This window comes from Mesoplodon densirostris, chromosome 16 (genome assembly GCF_025265405.1).
Source record: "Mesoplodon densirostris isolate mMesDen1 chromosome 16, mMesDen1 primary haplotype, whole genome shotgun sequence".
Lineage (NCBI taxonomy): Eukaryota > Metazoa > Chordata > Mammalia > Artiodactyla > Ziphiidae > Mesoplodon > Mesoplodon densirostris.
The window spans coordinates 24150701-24169343 of NC_082676.1; the positions used below are offsets into that span (position 1 = coordinate 24150701).

The following is an 18643-nucleotide window of genomic DNA, read 5'->3' on the forward strand; positions in this document are numbered from 1 at the left end:
GTCTCAGTGGGCAGGTCTCTTTCCAGTCCTTGCCCCTTCCCACTGACCAAGTCAAGCTCTAAATACCCACTCACCCAGGCTTGACATTTCTTTGAAGTGGGTGCCATTTGCTCACCACTGTTCAGGGCTTGGGCAGTAAAAAGATGTATAGGGACAGCTCCCATAGGACTGGGTCCTCTCTTTCCTCAAAAAAATGAGCCCTTAGACTTCCCGGGTGGTTCAGTGGTTAAGACTCCGGGCTTCCACTACAGGGGGCACAGGTTTGGTCCCTGGTGGGGGAACTGAGATCCTGCATGCCATGAGGTGTGGCAAAAAAAAAAAAAAAAAAAAAGTTAAGAAAAAGATGAGCCCTTAATTACATTCTAACCTGAGACTCTATCTGCTGCCTCAGGTGACACAGAAACTAAACTCTAAGAATCTGGACAGGAACCAGGTGGAGGAACATGGCAGGAAGAACGTCGGGCTTGGAGGCAGACACGCTCACCTGAGTTTGAACTCCTGGATCTGCCTTGTGTTTTGAGCAACCCGCCTCCCCTCTCTGAGCCTCAAATTCCTCCGCTGCAAATGGGGATAATAACACTTACCTATTAGAGTTTTTACGTGCAAAGTGGGAGATAAAGTAGATGAATGGAGGGAGGAGTGGAAGGAGTCCAGCAAGAATCTGAGGTTTCTGAGCTCAAGAATGACAATAAGGTTTCCAGTTCCCTAACTATTAACAGTGATTACCTCTAGGCGGAGAGAGATTGGGGAGCGGCTTCTTTTAATTTAACACCTTTTGGTATTGTTTCAATTTTATTTTTTTTACAATGAAAATTAAGTTTGTAATTTAAATATATTCAGTATAGACATCGTACTTCAATAAAAAGGTTTTTTTCAAAGCTTATATTGCATAGAAAGTCATCCAGGAGACTGATAGAAGTGGTTGTTTCTGAGAAGGTCTGGAAAACTGGGGGTCTGGAGTGGGAGGGGGACTTCCCGTGTATTCCCTTGTACTGTCTGAACTTTTTTTCATCATGAATTTGTATTACTTTTCTTTCTAATATACATTACTTTAAAAAAATTTTTAAAACATTTTTTAAATATTAAGAAGTTTTAAAATAAAAATACTTTAAGAATACAAGTGAAAATGTGTGGTTGCTTTGTTTGTGCACCACACCTGCAACAGGCAAAAACACACATACACCCACATGCAGTTTCCAGATTATAGTATCTGCAGGGAGTGGGATGGACAGACCTCGCTGGAGCGCCCACATGCTCTGACAAGGTGCAGTTCCCGAGGAGCTCAGCCGGGGGAACCATTGAGAGCTTGGTGGAGAAGATCGCAGAGGAGTGGCAGCTCCTGGGAAGTTTAAAACAACACAAACCGGAATGATGAGGGGGGTGGGGGAGAGGATTAGGCGGTTCTCCTCCTGCTGGGGCTCTCTGGGCTCCCTGGATGGGGATGGCCCATGTCCTGCGGATTATAAAAAGCACAGATGGAGGTTCAGGGGCTGCAGGCCCTCCTCCCAGGCAATCCCTTTCATATAAGGTGATGCCAGGAAAGATCAATCCTTCCTTGCTGTGGGGAAGAGCCCTGGATTCAGAGTCATGAGTTTGGGTTGAGTCCTACCGTGATCATTTCTGGTTGCGTGGCCTTGTGTCGATCACCTAACTCCTCTGAGACTCAATTTCCTCATTTGTGAACAAGGACAATACTAACAATTGACTTTTTTTTTTAAAACCATAATCTATGGAGTACCTCCTATATGATAGTTACTGAAAGAAAGCTGCTTTACATATGTAAGTACATTTAGTTCTTATAAGCAGTCTGTGAAGCAGATATTTTCATTCTAATTTTACAGGTAAAGAAACAGGTTCAGAGAAGTGATTTTTTTTAAAGATAATAATAGATAACATTTATGTAGAGCTTACTTTGCATAAGACACTGTTCTAAGAACTTACAACAAAAATTTGTAACAACCTTGAGGCAGGTATATTATTATTAGCCTCACTTTGTATATGAGGAAACCGAGGCACAGAAAGTTTAAATAATTGGCCTGAGATTACACAGCTGGTAAATTAGGGAGCCAGGACTTAAAGGCAGGTAGTCCAGCTCTTAATCATTATGTTAGACAAATCTCCTTCTTAAAACTCTGTACTAAAATTCCCACTGCACTAAACATAAAATCCAACTTCCTTTCTCTGGTTTCCAAGGCCATTTTCAATGTGGTCCTGGCATGATCTGACCTCATCTATCACCTCCCCCATGCTCACTCTGTTTCAGTCACACCAGCTTCTCCCGGTTTCTCAGATATGCCAAGCACATTCATGCCACAGGGCCTTTGCATTGGCTGTTCCCTCCACAAGGAATGATCTTCTCCCAAGCCTTTGTACAGCTCATTTCCTCACTACATCTAGATCTCTGCTCAAACATCACCCCCTCAAAGAGACATTCCTATCTAAAATAGACACCCCTTTGACCCTGCTTAATTTTTCTTCACAGCACTTAGAATTCTCTGAAATTATACATTTGTTTGCTTGTTTGTCTGTCTTTTTCACCAGAATGTGAGCACAGACTTGGTAGTCCACTGTTAGATACAGTGCTTAAGCCCAGGATGTAACACATGGTAGACACCCAGTGTATAGTTGATGGATAATTAAGTACATAAATGAATGAATACCCAAGGTCACCCAATTGGTTAGTGGCAGAGCCAGGACACAAACCAAGTTGTTTGATCCTGGAACCCATACCCTTAGCCAGCTCTAACCCATGCTGAACTGACTCCGAGAATTAGGAGATTCAGATAGCATAAAGAATGTGAAGCCACTTTGAAAATTGCTAAGTGCTTGAAAAATGCTGCTGCTGCTGATGATGATGATTCAGTTAACTGCTCATCTGTGAAATGGGTATAAAAAATACTCTGGCCTGCCGACTTTAAGAGAATGTTTTGTGGAGTGCCTGTGAGATGGATAGGGAAACATGTAAAAAAGTTAAATGCTCTACACGGTAGAAAGGACTGCAAAGGTTGTTTCCATGCCAGTGGCTTCCCAAGACTCCCATCTTCTACCTCGAGTTTGACATTAATATTGCTGACAGGAGAGGGGGAGGTAGGGGGACATGGGGGGGGTGGGCGAGGGACTCTCCGTCCCAGTAATTAAACATGTTGGGACTGAAGTGCTGCCAGCGTCAGCATCTGGTTGCAATTACCAGAGGGGACCGAAGTGATTAGTCACCTTTATAGTGAGAGCCAGGCCAGTCCCCTGGGCTCCTCCCTGGAGAGGGCCTTCTAAGCAAGCCCAGAGTCCCCTTCCCCGACTCCCACCCCATTTCTGGAGTTCCCTGGTCCTCAAATAATAGCCCTGCTCAGAGATTCCTCCATGTTCCCAAAGTCCCAGCCCATTGGATGAGACCTTGACTAAAAGCCAAGAATACCATAATTGCCCCCTACCACCCTTTCACTTTTCGTGTTTCTAGAAGCTAGGTTAGGATTCTTTGGTATAAAATGTGTCAGAGCGGGAATTAGGCTTAAAAAGTAATTTAACCTTTCTGAACTTCAGTTTCTTCGTCTGCAAAATCAGGATACTGAGAGTACCTTCATCATAGGGTTCTTGTGAAGATAAATAAGATAAAAATGCAGTGCGATACAAAGGCCAGAGTCTAGTTTACTCCAGTATATGCTCAATAAGTAGCAGCTATTATTATTTTCTGGGTACTAGGCTACTCACTTATTTTTTTTTTATGAACTTGTTTATTTTATTTATTTATTTTTGGCTGCACTGGGTCTTCGTTGCTGTGTGCGGGCTTTTTCTAGTTGCGGCGAGAGGGGGCTAATCTTCGCTGCGGTGCACGGGCTTCTCATTGTGGTGGCTTCTCTTGTTGCAGAGCATGGGCTCTAGGTGCTCAGGCTTCAGTAGTTGTAGAATGCGGGCTCAGTAGTTGCAGCATGCAGGCTCAGTAGTTGTGGCGCACGGGCTTAGTTGCTCTGTGGCACGTGGGATCTTCCCGGACCAGGACTCGAACCCGTGTCCCCTGCATTGGCAGGCGGATTCTTAACCACTGTGCCATCAGGGAAGCCCAGGCTAATCACTTTTTATAATTTATTTAATTGAATCCCCACAAACACCCTGTGAGGTAGGTACTGTCATGATTCCTGTTCAGAGTTTCAAAGAGGTTTAGAGGCTTCCAAAGATAATATAATATACTAAACCATATAGCAGAACTAGAATTCAAAACCAGGCCTGTTTGTCTCCAAGAGCCCTTACTCTTTATAAAACCATGTTCAAGGGCATCTTGATTGTTTGATTTATTTTTGTTCATTTGTTTGTTTGTTTATTTTGGCCACGCGGCTTGTGGGATTTTAGTTCCCCTGACCAGGGATTGAACCCGGGCCCCTGGCAGTGAGAGCGTGGAGTCCTAACCACTGGACCGCCAGAGAATTCCCGATGTTTTTGATTTATTCATCCCTTCATTTATTCACTCACTCAGGCTTACAAAGTACCTAATTCGTGGCAAGACGAGAGTCCCTCCCTTTCAGGAACTCAGAGTCCAGCAGGGAAGGCACGACATGTCTGCAAGTAACTATACCTTAAAGTAGAAAATGATGGCTTTTGTATATAAGGGCCGGTTAGAGATTCATTCATCCATACGACACACTGAGAACCTGCTATGTGCTGGGCCCTGTGCCCAGCCCTGGGAATAATTGAAAGATAAATATGGTGCCGTCTAGTCATAATCTCATGGGGGAGACAGGTATGTAAATAAATTATTACTGCTATAAGGAATTACGTTATGATTTTTTAAATATGAAAAAAGTACACAGAGTAAAAGCAATGAACTGTGTCGGAGACAGGGGGCCAGAGGCAGAACTGGATAATCTTGGAGCTGCCAAAATGGAAAGGGGCACAGAAAATGTGTGATGGCAAATCAGGGATGTGTATTTTCTGGTAAATGAGGGAAGGCTTCATGGAGGAGAGGGCACATGAGTTGGCACTTTTCAATGGGCAGCTTTTAGAGAGAGGGAGGGTTGGAACAGAGAGATCCGGGAGGCCTAGAAGCCAGTTATAAGGGAATTATATTAGGACAGGCCGTGAGGAGGACTGAGACAGTGAGGCGGTGGGGATGGAGAGGATGAAGGAACCCCAGAGATGACTGCTTAAGTGGACAAGTCAAAAGGGAAGCCAAGTGTTGTGAATCTGGGCAACCGGAGGGATAGTAAGGAATTCAATTCTTCCTTAAAACTCCCCCTGAACAGTGTCTGGTGGTGTATTGATCCTTTGAGATGGGGAGGTGGAGCTCTCCTGGGGTTTCTGACCTAGGAGCACCAGATGAAGCTTGAAATGGCCAAGTTATGCAGCTGTGCCCTGAAGATCAGCAAGGATCTGGACGTATCACCATGAAAAGGCTGGTCGAGCACCTGGACAACCGGGCTGTGAGCTTCATCTTCTTTCATTCATCAAATGCTTACTGAGCTTCTACTCTGTGCCAGGTTGTGCTGGGAAACCAATCTGGTGACCTTAGAGTAGGAACAGATCTCTATCGGGCAGGCTCAAAGAATCTTGGATTAAGAAGGAAGCTTACCTGACTGCTTCTACTGCTGCTATACCTCTCACAGTGTGACAAGTGTTGTAGCAGAACGTTCAAGAAGGGGTAATTGGCTCTGTCTGGGGATCTGGGAAGGCTTCCTGGAGGAGGTGAAACTTTTTTTTTGGCTGCTTTGGGTCTTCGTTGCTGCATGTGGGCTTTCTCAAGTTGTGGCGAGCGGGGCTACTCTTCGTTGCGGTGCGCGGGCTTCTCCTTTTGGTGGCTTCTCCTGTTGCGGAGCACGCGCTCTAGGCGCATGGGCTTCACTAGTTGTGGCTCGCGGGCTCTAGAGCGCAGGCTCAGTAGCTGTGGCACACGGGCTTAGTTACTCCGCGGCATGTGGGATCTTCCCGGACCAGGGCTCTAACCCCTGCCCCCTGGATTGGCAGGCGGATTCTTAACCAGGGAAGGAGGAGGTAAATTTTCAGCTGAAGCTCTCAGGATGAGGAGGACTTCCTCCCGTTGTGGGAGTGAAAGGAGGGTATTCCAGGTAAAGGGAACAGTTTTCCCCCCTGAGTCCAGCTGGAATTGAGACTCCTTCCAGAACTACCAAAAAAGCACCGCGTGGGAAATCATTTTTCCAGCCTCCTGCAGGGGCCGCTGCTGCCCCAGGCTGGGGCCGCCACCTCTGGACTCAGCCAGTCCCTCCCAACAAAACTGAGTTTGTCTTTGCTGGGGTGGCAGTGAGGTACACTCTGGACCTGCCTCCATCTAAGGAGTGGGCTCAGGGCGGCAGCGCCCCCAAAGCCTGAAGTAACAATCTGAGCTCAGTCAACGGCATTTGGGGGGAGGGGTGTAGTGGGTACTGATATTTTTCTGTCTCTGGGTCACCACAAGTTTAATAAAATAACAGAAACTGTGGGTAAATGCTGCCATCTGTACTGCCCACCCCCCAACAACAAATCAGGTCCCAGACTAGACGCAAAGGTTGCTTTAAAAACACCCCAAGGACTTAACTGAAAACCCACACTCCTCATGCTTCTGGGGCTTAAGATCCTTGAGTTCATTCCTCAGCATCTCTCCTCAGGAAGGTGGGGTGGGCTGCCCCGTGACGTGGAGGTAAAGACCCGTGAGTCTGCTCCGTGGGACTGAGAGGCACCCCCCCCAAGCCTAGAAGCCCCCCTCGGGGCTGTGTGCCAAGAGCCCCCATGAGCCATGGCCTCTGAGGGCAGCGGTGATTTTTTTCACATAAATATATCGCACTTAAATGAGTTTAGACAGCATGACATCAGAGAGTAATTAAATTGGTTTGGGTTGGAATTCCGTTTCCAATTCCTGAGTTCAGGTTTGTAAAAGATTTTTCTGAGCACCTGCAGGCATGTGTGTGTGTGTGTGTGTGTGTGTGTGTGTGTGTGTAAGTATTTTCACTGGAAAGGATTCAAAACTTAAAAAAAAAAAAAAAAAAGAACTGGAGCACACAGGCAGCATTACGCCATTCTTCCTTCTTGGAAAAATCCCTCAGCCTTATACAAGCCTCCTTCAAGCCCTCAGTCAGTTGTGCAGGAGAAAGGGGGCGGTCGGCTTTCTCCTTTCAAGAACGAGTTATTTTCAGCTGCTGACTAGAGACGGTGCACGTCTGGATACGAGAGCATTTCCACTATGGGACTGGATACAGACACACGCCCGGCAGACTTCAAGAGCCTCAGACTGAGGAGAAAGCCTTTCCTTCTGCTGCTACTGCTGCTGCCGCTGCTTTTGAGGGTCCACTCTTTTCATGGTTTTTCCTGCCAAACCAGAGGCACCTCCGCTGCTGCCACTGTTCTCTTTGGTGTCATTCAGCGGCTGGCCAGAGGATGAGACTCCCCAAAGTCCTCACTTTCTTGCTTTGGCACCTGGCTTGGCTGGACCTGGAATTCATCTGCACTGTGTTGGGTGCCCCTGACTTGGGCCAGAGACCCCAGGGGGCCAGGCCAGGATTGGCCAAAGCAGAAGCCAAGGAGAGGCCCCTTCTGGCCCAGAACATCTTCAGGCCGGGGGGTCACAGCTACGGTGGGGGGGCCACCAATGCCAGGGCAAAGGGGGGCACCGGGCAGACAGGAGCCCTGACACAGCCCAAGAAGGATGAACCCAAAAAGCTGCCCCCCAGATCGGGTGGCCCTGAACCCAAGCCAGGACACCCTCCCCAGACAAGGCAGGCTGCAACGCGGACTGTGACCCCAAAAGGACAGCTTCCTGGGGGTAAGCCACCACCAAAGGCAGGATCTGTCCCCAGCCCCTTCCTGCTGAAGAAGGCCAGGGAGCCTGGGTCCCCTCGAGAGCCCAAGGAGCCATTCCGCCCGCCCCCCATCACGCCCCACGAATACATGCTCTCGCTGTACCGGACGCTGTCCGAGGCTGACAGAAAGGGAGGCAACAGCAGCGTGAAGTCGGAGGCTGGCCTGGCCAACACCATCACCAGCTTTATTGACAAAGGGCAAGGTGAGGGGGCGGGGGGGCAGGGGCACGGCTCAGAGGGAGGGGCATCTGCGTGCATGGAGGGGGCTCTCAGAGCCCCGCCACTGCACTGGTGGGAGACGGTGTGTGCATCCGGCCTGGGTGGCATCTGGGACTTACCTCCTACACTCCAGGTCCCAGGCTGCTGGCGTGTCAGACCTGGAGGGCACCTGGGGATCATCAAGTGCCATTCCTGCAAGGTGCAGAGGGGGTCACTGAAGCCTGGGAAGGAGATAAGACCTGCCTGTTGGTGGCAGAGTTGGGGACCAGCCTCTAAGACTCTTGATTACCAGGCCATGCTCTGTGCTTATGTGAATTGGCCAGACTTTCCAGGCTGCAGGGGTTTGTAGGTTTTCTCAGATGGCAGAGAGAGAAATTAACCTCAGATACCCGTGGTTCTCCCACTTTGCCTTCGGGCTGTGGGGGGCAGAGGGGACAGGATAGGTGACGACAGTAAACGAGGCATACTGGAGTTCTGGAACAACCTCTAGATATACGAGGTGGGGCAAGGTGGACAACAGACCGAGGGTCTAACTCACCGTGTGACCTTGGGAAAGCCCCTTCTCCCTTTGGGGTCTCAGTTTCCCCATCAGTACAACCCTATGGAGGTTGGATTGGGTGATTTCTGAAAGCCCTTCAAATATGAAAACTTTTTGTCCTGTCCTAAACACACATCATTTTTATCATGAACCCAGGAGGCGATCTGCTCCCCTCATGTCTCCCTCTGCCCACCCCACCCCACTGTCTTGGCTTTTCCTCTCAACTTGCTGTGTGATCTCAGCAAGTCATTTCCCCTCCTAGGGCCTCAGTTTCTCCCTAAGTGTGAAGAGGGAGGTGGACCTGATTGCTAGAGTTGCTGGCAGCTCATACGTTCTGGTTCTGGGAGTCTTGGGACTTTGGCTGGCAGGGTGGGGGAAGGGTCAGAGAGAGGAAGAGCCTCCTCATTAGAGCTGGCCAGTGGGGGAATGACAGAGGGCGGGGGAGGCACAGAGGCAGCAGGTCTGGCTGAGGTTGGGGGAGGTGGCCTGGCTGCCTGCCCAGCCAGAGCAAGCTGTGACCCCTTGGGGAATCATAAAATAAGTCCCTGTGCCCCCAGCTCTGAGGGGGCTTGGAGGGGGGAGATGGGGAGTTTAAAGGCCTAATTAGTCACCTTCTAGAGCAATATTATGAATGTTTCCCAGTGGCAAATTGGTATTTAGGAAGGAGGGCATGCTGATTCGGACATACTACTGAGCTGCTTATACACACACACAGCCTTATATTTATACGTACATGCTGAATCACACACACGCGTACACACGTGCACACACACCTTACATATATACAAGGAATCTTCTTACATATATGTAGACACATATACATACATACCCTTCAAATATTCACACAAGCCCAATCATACATGCATATAACATGTCACTCACATAGGCATTACTCTTCATACTCACATGTGAACTGAACCATACATACACACACACACCAACTGTCATTCACACACACACACACACACACACATTCACGTTCCCAGCAGCGTAAGAAACATACACAACAAAATCATTAGACTGGGAAGCCAGGAAAATTGGCTTATAGACCAGCTTTTTCGTTAACTTGCTGTGTGACTTTAGGCAAGTCACTCCCCCTCTCTGTCCCTCATCCGTAAAACAAGAACACTAAGATCTTCTTTAAGGCATGGTATAGTAGAAGCAGCTCAGGATCGGGTGTAAAAAGTTCTAGGCTGGACTTCCAGCTCTGCTTTTTCCCAGATGGGTGACCATGAGCAAGCTACTAGCTTCGCTGAGCCTCAGGTTCCTCCCCTGGAAAAACAGGGGTCATTATAATGCCCATTCCACTTATCTTACCAAAGAGAAATCATATTGGATAACAGATGGGAGAGGGACAGGTAGAAGGCAGTTCTAAGGCTGATGGACCTCTGCTATGCATCTCATTGACACAAACACCCAGAATCACTCAAATCAACTACAGCCACATCTACAGATCAACAACCCTACTTGGTTGACTGTGTAGGAAGCTCCCTTATTTTGAAAAAGGATCCCAGTGATTTGGGTCTTGCCCTCTGTCAGAGTGGGGAAGAGGTTAAAGAACATTCTCTCGAGGGGAGAAGAGCTGTGGTCCTCCCCTGAGGCCTTGAGGTGACCAGCTCCCTTGGTGAGGTTGCCGGGAATGACTTATGGGTGTTCTCTCTAGATGACCGAGGTCCTGCGGTCAGGAAGCAGAGGTACGTGTTTGACATTAGCGCCCTGGAGAAGGATGGGCTACTAGGGGCCGAGCTGCGGATCTTGCGGAAGAAGCCCTCGGACACAGCTAAGCCAGTGGCCCCCGGCAGTGGGCGAGCTGCCCAGCTGAAGCTGTCCAGCTGCCCCAGCGGCCGACAGCCGGCAGCCTTGCTGGATGTGCGTTCCATGCCAGGCCTGGATGGATCTGGCTGGGAGGTGTTCGACATCTGGAAGCTCTTCCGAAACTTTAAGAACTCGGCCCAGCTGTGCCTGGAGCTGGAGGCCTGGGAACGGGGCCGGGCCGTGGACCTCCGTGGCCTGGGCTTTGACCGGGCTGCCCGGCAGGTCCATGAGAAGGCCCTGTTCCTGGTGTTTGGCCGCACCAAGAAACGGGACCTGTTCTTTAATGAGATTAAGGCCCGCTCTGGCCAAGATGATAAGACCGTCTATGAGTACCTGTTCAGCCAGCGGCGAAAGCGGCGGGCCCCACTGGCCACGCGTCAGGGCAAGCGGCCCAGCAAGAACCCCAAGGCCCGCTGCAGTCGGAAGGCGCTGCATGTCAACTTCAAGGACATGGGCTGGGACGACTGGATTATCGCGCCCCTGGAGTACGAGGCCTTCCACTGCGAGGGGCTATGCGAGTTCCCCCTGCGCTCCCACTTGGAGCCCACGAACCATGCAGTTATCCAGACCCTGATGAACTCCATGGACCCTGAGTCCACGCCACCCACCTGCTGTGTGCCCACGCGGCTGAGTCCCATCAGCATCCTCTTCATTGACTCCGCCAACAACGTGGTCTATAAGCAGTATGAGGACATGGTCGTGGAGTCTTGTGGCTGCAGGTAGCAGCACTGGCCTCTGTCTTCCTGGGTGATACATCCCAGGATGCTGGCCACAAGAGCCCCTCCATGCACTCTTGGAATCACAGAGGGGTCGGGAAGCTACAGCCAGGAGCATCTACACAGCCTGCGTGAAAGGGGATTTCAACAGCCTTGCTCACTCTCAGAGTGGGAATTGGGCTGAAGGTCTCTTTCTATCCACAAGTCCCCCTGTCTGAGGATTTCTGCCCTTCTGCTGCTCTGACTGGCAGGGACAGGCCCAGGGAGACAGACTCTGAATGGGACTGAGACCCAGGAGGCCTTGTTTTCCCATGAGACTCAGCCCACCACCTCTCCTTACCTGGACCTTCTCGACCTCTGGACTCTCCAGGGAGGGCTCTCCTTGGGAGAGGCACAGGTGCCACCTTCCCCTTGAATTACCATTGTGCTTGGTGACTTTCTGCCCCTGGGGCAGATGGATGCTGATTGGGCAGGGGTGGGAAAGATGGGGAGGGGTTTGGGCAGGGGTGAGGAGTGTGAGGCTCTTAGACTGTTAGATTAAAATGTACATTGATGAGATAAAAAACAAAACCATGCCTAAAACTGTGGCAGATTTCTTATTTACCCCAGGGGACCCAGTGACCCTTCAAAGAATGACTGTCCCAGAGAGGGGAGGCGGGCTGCCCAAAGCAGAATGGGACAGAGAGCACAGGCTGAGCGGGGGCCAGCGCTACCTCTAACCCCATTCCTGGTTTTCTTCCAGAGCTCCATCTATTCCACTGAGGCATAGCAACAGAGTTAAGTTTACTTTTTGACATTCCTTAGTCAAGTTTGTTGTCTCCAAAATGGATCCCTTAAATCGGAGGGAAATTGGGGATTTCATTTCCTCTAAAGTCATCCCCACTTCATTCACCAGTGTCTGCTCTGTCCCCTCTCATCCCCATGTCATACTCACAGAATCAACTGGTCACCATTTAAAGGGCCCTCCACCTGTCACTGGGGAACGTGGGCTGCCACGATCTCCTCTTCCCCTATTGGGGCATCTCTTTTCTGTCACTGACCACTGTTCCTCACATGATCTTACCTGTGATCTGATCTTACCTGCTACCCTCCAGTTCGGCACACATTCCACCCCTTCACCCCAGCTCTAGAAACAACTGGAGCTCCTCCCCTTTATATCATACCATATACAAATACACAATTATACATTAGTAACCTCCCCACTGACCTACTGACCTTAAACGGACCAATGCCAGACACATTCCTGCTTGGGCCTTGGCCCAGATTAAATGCCCACTTCCCTTTTCCACTAGAACCTATGGGAAAGATCGAGACATGAACTCTTGGGAGGGGAATACAGCCTTCTGGTAGGGAAATTTGGGCACCTGAGTCCTTGTTCCAAGGGCTCAGGACCAGGTTCTGCCTGGCTGAAGAAAGGGAGGACCAGCAGCAGAGAGCCCAGGCCTCAGCTTCCCACCCAGGGGGCCTCAAAATTTCCCCCATCTCTCTCCAGCTGGGTCTTCGATTCCCAGGGCTCCTAGCCAAAGCTGTTTCAACAGTAAGGTTTCTTGCCCAGCTCTGGGCAGATCCTGTGTTTCTTCCCTCTAGGCCTGAAACCTGGGTTGTCAGGACCTGAAGCAAGAGCCCAGGGTGGGGGACAGCATACCTTCGAGCTACCTCCCTGGCTTGGAGGCCATTCCCTGTCCCTGAGGGGCCAGCCTGAGCCTGGAGCCTAGCCGTCCCTGGCCGAGTTTCGTTGTGTTTGGCTGGGGGCAGGCCCACAAGCTCTGGAAGTAAACAAAGGAGCTGCATGGCAGACAGAGTTCTGGTGTATGTGAGAGGAGAGTGAGCTTGGAAGGGAGGTGCCCGGGGAGGCCAAGCAGTGGGCTGTGGACACAGGGAGAGCAGTGTAGAAGCAGGGTGGCTGGAGACCCAAGGGCAGAGAGGCAGGGGACCAAGGGGTCATGGGGGGGGGCAGGCTCCTACATGCACTGATTTCCTGGGCTGTACGTCCCCAGTTTCTTGGAAAGTCTGACAGATTGGAGCTCTCCCTGCCTTATCCCTATCAGAGAGCTTCAAGGACTCTCAACCACGGTGCTCTTCCTGCTGAGGCTCAGGCATTGAATTGAATGTTGTGGCTCCAGCTTGATACCCTAGGAGCTTCCTCTCCCACCTCCACCTGTCCTGGAACACTCTTTTGCAAGAGAACCACTCAGACTCTGTACCTGACCCCCTTTCCTACCCAGACTACGGGGAACCAATCAGATCGTTGTGGGTGGGAACAGCCCTTCCATCCTAACCATCCGATCTGTTCAACTAACTGCCTCCTTGGAAAATTATCCCCACCAGGCACCCACCTCCAGTCCCAATCATAACAGGCTGCCTACTTGTACAGGGCATTCTCGCGCCAAAGGGTTCAAGGCTTATATCGTTCTTTAGAGTTTACAAACACTCTCTCAGCTGTGGTCTCACAGCTCTGCTGGCCTCAAAAGGCAGCCCAGTTTCAAATTTCAAGATTTGTCACTTAGAGTTAGAGGCCTTGGGCAAGTCGCCTAATTCCATGAACCTTGATTTCCTCATTTGTGAAAAAAAAGGCGGGGGAGGTAAACGATGTACCTATTTCATAAGGCTAACTGTGAGGATAGGAAAGACACTCAGCACAGTAGCTGGCACAGAGGTGGCACTCAACAAATGTTAGTTGTTATCATTATTGTGCCTCAAACTGTCTTGTGAAGCAGGCAGGGCAAGGAATGTTACCCTCTGCTCTCCTATTTTTACAGATGAAAAGCTAACAATCCAGAGAGGTAACTGCAGGGCTCCTGCAGGTCTCTGTATTCTTTGTATCATTCTTGCCACTTTTCTGGACCCCCAATTCCACTGACCCCAGTCTTGGCAAGTAGTAGAATTATCTCCCCGGGGCTTGGCGCCCTGGTCTTAAAGTATCTCTTTGGGGACACAGAATATTGTTAGTTCCTAGGGAGAAATAGCTAAGCATGTAGTTTAGGGCAGGGAAAATGGGAGGTCCATAGCAGAGGAGAGAAGTGAGGCCCCCAAAGCTCTGATGCCATCTCTTGGCCTCTTCCACATCCCCATCTCCAGCCACAAGCTGGAGAATCAGCTGTTCTAGGGCTTGGAACACACAACCTTGGGAAGCCTCTGACTTCACAATTAGTTCTTTTGATCTGAATATAATGTGAGGAAGCAGAGTCAAGCAGAATAGTCATATATGCTTAGGAGTCAAGCAGATCTGGGTTCCAGTTCTAGTTCCACGACTTTCCAGCTGAGTGACTTTGAGCAAGTTACTTAACCCCTCTAGTTTCTCTAACTGTAAAAGAGGGATAATAATATCAAATTTAATGGACCTGGGATGCAGGAAAGGGGATATTCATTCACTCCATCCATCTTTGATCCATCTATTCATTTATTAACCAGTAAATATTTATTGAGGGTCTTCTATGGCCCAATACTGTTCTGAATGTTGGGGTAATAATAAAAACTACAATGTTTATTGAGGGCTTATTATGTGCCAGGTACTGTTCTTAGCACTTTACATAAGTCTCTTATCTTGCAATGATCATGCCTTCAAGTTCCATGCATGAATGAATGAGAAAATAAAGATCCCAAAGGATACTAAGATGGTAAGGTAGTAGACTGAATCAAAGGAAATGAAATAAAACAGGGGGGAAATTCATCAGAATGCATGAAACCAACCATACAAGTACAAGATATGAAGTGTGATTTCACAACTTCAGATGGGAAAGAGATAGTGTTGTAGGTAGCTGTGAACTCAGTAGAATCAACTGAATATAATGTGGGTGCCTAAGTGCAAATACAAGTGTGGGCTTTATTAATAGACATATACTGTACAAACCCAAAGAAACTGTGGTTCTGCTCTCTTAGCAGGACTTGGGGAGTGTTGGGCTGGAGAGAATAAGGGAGAAGCAGAGTCAAGGGTGAATCCTGTGGCTTTTTTGCTTGAGCAGCTGGGCAGACGGTGTGCCATTCAACAACAATGAAAAGAGAGAACACAGAAGGAGGACAGATTTTGAGAGGAAGATGATGAGGTCAGTTTTGGACACGTCAAGTTTGAAGAACTCTTACAAGATTAGCTTTAACTAAGAAAAATGGCAATTCTTCCATTGAAATGATATAAAGAAGAAAGGATAAATGCACACTATACAAGCAGGTTTGTTAGTTTGGTGGTGGGAAGTTGAGTTTCCTTCTGATGGCTTCTAATTTCTTTTTTCTCTGTGAAGCAGGAGGTGAGGCTATCTGTTCAGAGACAGTAAGAAGGGGTCAGTCAAGGAACGTGGAACAGGTTCCTGTTATGTGTTGAATTGTGTCCCTCAAAAGAATATGTTAAAGTCCAACCCCCTTGCCCCTAACCTATGAATATAACCTTGTCTGGAAAAAGGATCTTCACAGATGTAATCAAGTTAAGATAAAGGTCATCAGGGTGGGCCCTAATCCAGTATGAGTGGAGTCCTTATAAGATGAGAAGGGACACAGAGACAGGCACAAAAGGAGAAGTCCATGTGCTGACAGAGGCAGAGACTGGAGTTAAAAAAATCGAGAAACAGCAAGGATTCCTGGCAATGACCAGAAGCTAGGAAGAGACAAGGAAAGATCCTCCTCCCCTAGAGCCTTCAGATAGAGCGTGATCCTTGTCAACACCTTGATTTTGGACTTCTTATCTCCAGAACTGTGAGACAATAGATTTCCATTGTTTTATGCCACCTGGCTTGTTTTTTGTTGTTGTTGTTGTTGTTATGGAAGTCCTAGGAATCTAATACAGTTATAAACAGTAGTTTTGGAGAAGGGGGTCAGAGTTGAGTGCAATAAAGGTTGGTATCCATATTTGATGGTACCAATATGTTCCTTGCATGATTTTCTCCAATAGTACTCAATAACCTTGATGCAGGCATGGTGTCTCTCCAGGTGGGGGGGCAGGGATAGAAAGACATTTGAGCAAGGGGGTCATATTGCAAGAGATAAGCAGTTAAAGTGACAGACTGTATGATCTGAGCTAGATAGAAGGAGAGAGATGAGAGGGTTGACAGACTACTGTGCAAAGAGAAGAGATAAAAAGCCTGGAGGTCTCAATGGGGTAGAAATGACAAGTGTGCTAGGAATGAATGGACACTTAAAGAGTAGGATGGTGAGGGAATTCCCTGGCTGTCCAGGGGTTAGGGCTCCGTGCTTCCACTGCAGGGGGCACAGGTTTGATCCCTGGTCGGGGAAATAAGATCCTGCAAGCCGCATGGTGTGGCCAAAAAAAAAAAAAAAAAGGATGGTGAGAACCCAGAATGGCATAAATTAAAATTTTCATAATTAAAACAATTCTGGTGATGAGGTTCAGGAATTGGCCATGGGAATGGGTGGCTGGACACTTCATAGAAATGGAATCATACTCATAGTGTATGTAGCCTTTTGTAATTCACTTCTTTCACTTAGCATAATGTTTTCAAGGGTCAGCCATATTGTAGTGTATCAGTAGTTCATTCCTTGTTATTGCTGAGAAATAATATATTTTCTGGATATATCACATTTTATTTATCCATTTCATCAGTTGAAGGATGTTTAGGTTGTTTTTGGCTATTATGGATAATGTTGTGATGAACAAACATATACAATTTTTTGCGTGGGCATATGTTTTAATTTCTCTTAAATATATACCTAGGAATGGAATCACTGGGCCATATAGTAACTCTATGTTTATCATTTTTAGGAACAACCAGACTGTTTTCCAAACATCATACATACAGCAATGTATGAGGGATCCAGTTTTTCCACATCCTTGTCAGCACTTTGTGTTACATGTCTGCTTGATTATAGCCATCTAGTGGGCGTGTGAAGTGGTATCTCATTGTGTGTATGTGTGTGTGTGTGTGTGTGTGTGTATTTCCCTAATGACTAATAATGTTGATCATCTTTTCATTAGCTTCTTGACCATTTGTATATCTTCTTTGGAGAGATGTCTATTCAAATCCTTTGCCCATTTTTGACTGGGTGTTTTTTTTTTTAATTACTGAGTTGTAGACTTCTTTGAATATTCTGGATACAAGTCCCTTATCAGATATGTGATTTACAAATATTTTCTCCCATTCTATACCTTTTCACTTTCTTGATGGTATCTTTTGCAACATAAAAGTTTAAATTTTTATGTAGTCCAATTTATCTATTTTTTTCTTCTGTTATTTGTACTTTTGATGTTTTATCTAAGAAGGCTTTGCCTAAAACAAGGTCACAAAGATTTACTCTTATGTTTTCTTCTAAGAGCTTTATAGTTTAGCTCTTATATTTGGATCTGTGATCCATTTTGAGTTAATTGTCCGTATGGTGTGAAATAGGAGTCCAACTTCATTCTTTTGCATTGTCTTTTAAAATTTTTGTGAATATGTATTATACCTCCACAACTGTAATATGCCTGAGGGCAAGGACCAAGTTCTACTTCTTTGTATTTTCCATAAAACCAATGAGTAAATTTTTTTTTTCAGAATAAGGTTTTGAGAGTGATATGGATATTTTTCTTTCAATTTTATTTTATTTTATTATTATTATTTTTTCAGCCGCACTGCACTGCTTGCAAGATCTTAGTTCACTGACCAGGGATCAAACCCGGGCCCCTGGCAGTGGAAGCTCAGAGTCCTAACCATTGGACTACCAGGGAATTCTCTTTTCTTTCAATTTTAAAGGTAATTATATAGATACAGTACAAACTCCAAACAACGCACAAGGATATATAGTGAAAAAAATATGTCTCCTTTCCAGACCTAACCTCCTAGTCTCCCAGCCCTCTTCTTCAGAATCAACTGCCATAACCACTATTACCAGTTTCTTGTGTTTCCTTCCAGTGATTTTCTACAGTTACACTAGCACATACTTAGAATAGGATCCAAAGTCTTTGCCATGGCCAACAAGCTCCCCCATGATCTGGCCTCTAGGGCCAGGTTGTCAACTTCTTCTCTTACCATACTCTTCCTTATTCATTTGGCTCTAGGCCATGATAACCTCCTTTCTCTTCCTTGGAAACACCAAGCATTCTCTCATGTTGGGACCTTTGCACTTGTGTTCTCTCTGCCCAGCATGTTCTTTTCCAAGATATTTACATGGGTCACTCTCTCATTTCATTCACATTTCTTTTTTTTTTTTTTTTTTTTGCTGCACCACATGGCTTGCAGGATCTTAGTTCCCCAACCAGGGATTGAACCCAGACCCCCGGCAGTGAAAGCACCAAGTCCTAACCACTGGACTGCCAGGGAATGCCCTTGAACCTTTTTCTTGACAATATCATCACCATCTTTGCACTGATGACATCTATTCCATGGCCTGGAAAAACAATCCTTTATTGACTCCAACTATCAACTCCTCTGCTAATCCCAAGCTAGCCAGTGATTTTGAAGAAAAATCACACAGAAATAGATTGATGCCATTAAAATTTTTGCTCTTAAGTGTATAAGAATATTCATGGAAACATTGATCATAAGAACAACAAAAAGAAACAAACTATATGCCATATATATCATATGATAGAACAGCTGTTAAAAGGAAATGAACTGGATCTATATAAAGCAGCATATATAGAATTTTAAAAAGAAACT

The 18643-nt window shown here is 47.3% G+C and overlaps 1 protein-coding gene across 1 annotated transcript; it reads left to right on the forward strand.

Annotated features, from left to right (window-relative positions):
* Positions 1 to 7353: 7353 nt before the first annotated feature.
* On the forward strand, positions 7354 to 11070 carry GDF5 (growth differentiation factor 5). Its single transcript, XM_060078555.1, has 2 exons — positions 7354 to 7978; positions 10196 to 11070. The coding sequence occupies exons 1-2, from the start codon at positions 7354 to 7356 to the stop codon at positions 11068 to 11070; spliced, it is 1500 nt and encodes a 499-aa protein (XP_059934538.1).
* Positions 11071 to 18643: the final 7573 nt, after the last annotated feature.

Coding starts and splice junctions, on each gene's coding strand:
- GDF5 (XM_060078555.1), top strand. CDS start 7,354: ATGAGACTCCCCAAAGTCCTCACTTTCTTGCTTTGGCACCTGGCTTGG. Junction 7,979..10,195: donor CTTTATTGACAAAGGGCAAG/GTGAGGGGGCGG, acceptor TGTTCTCTCTAG/ATGACCGAGGTCCTGCGGTC.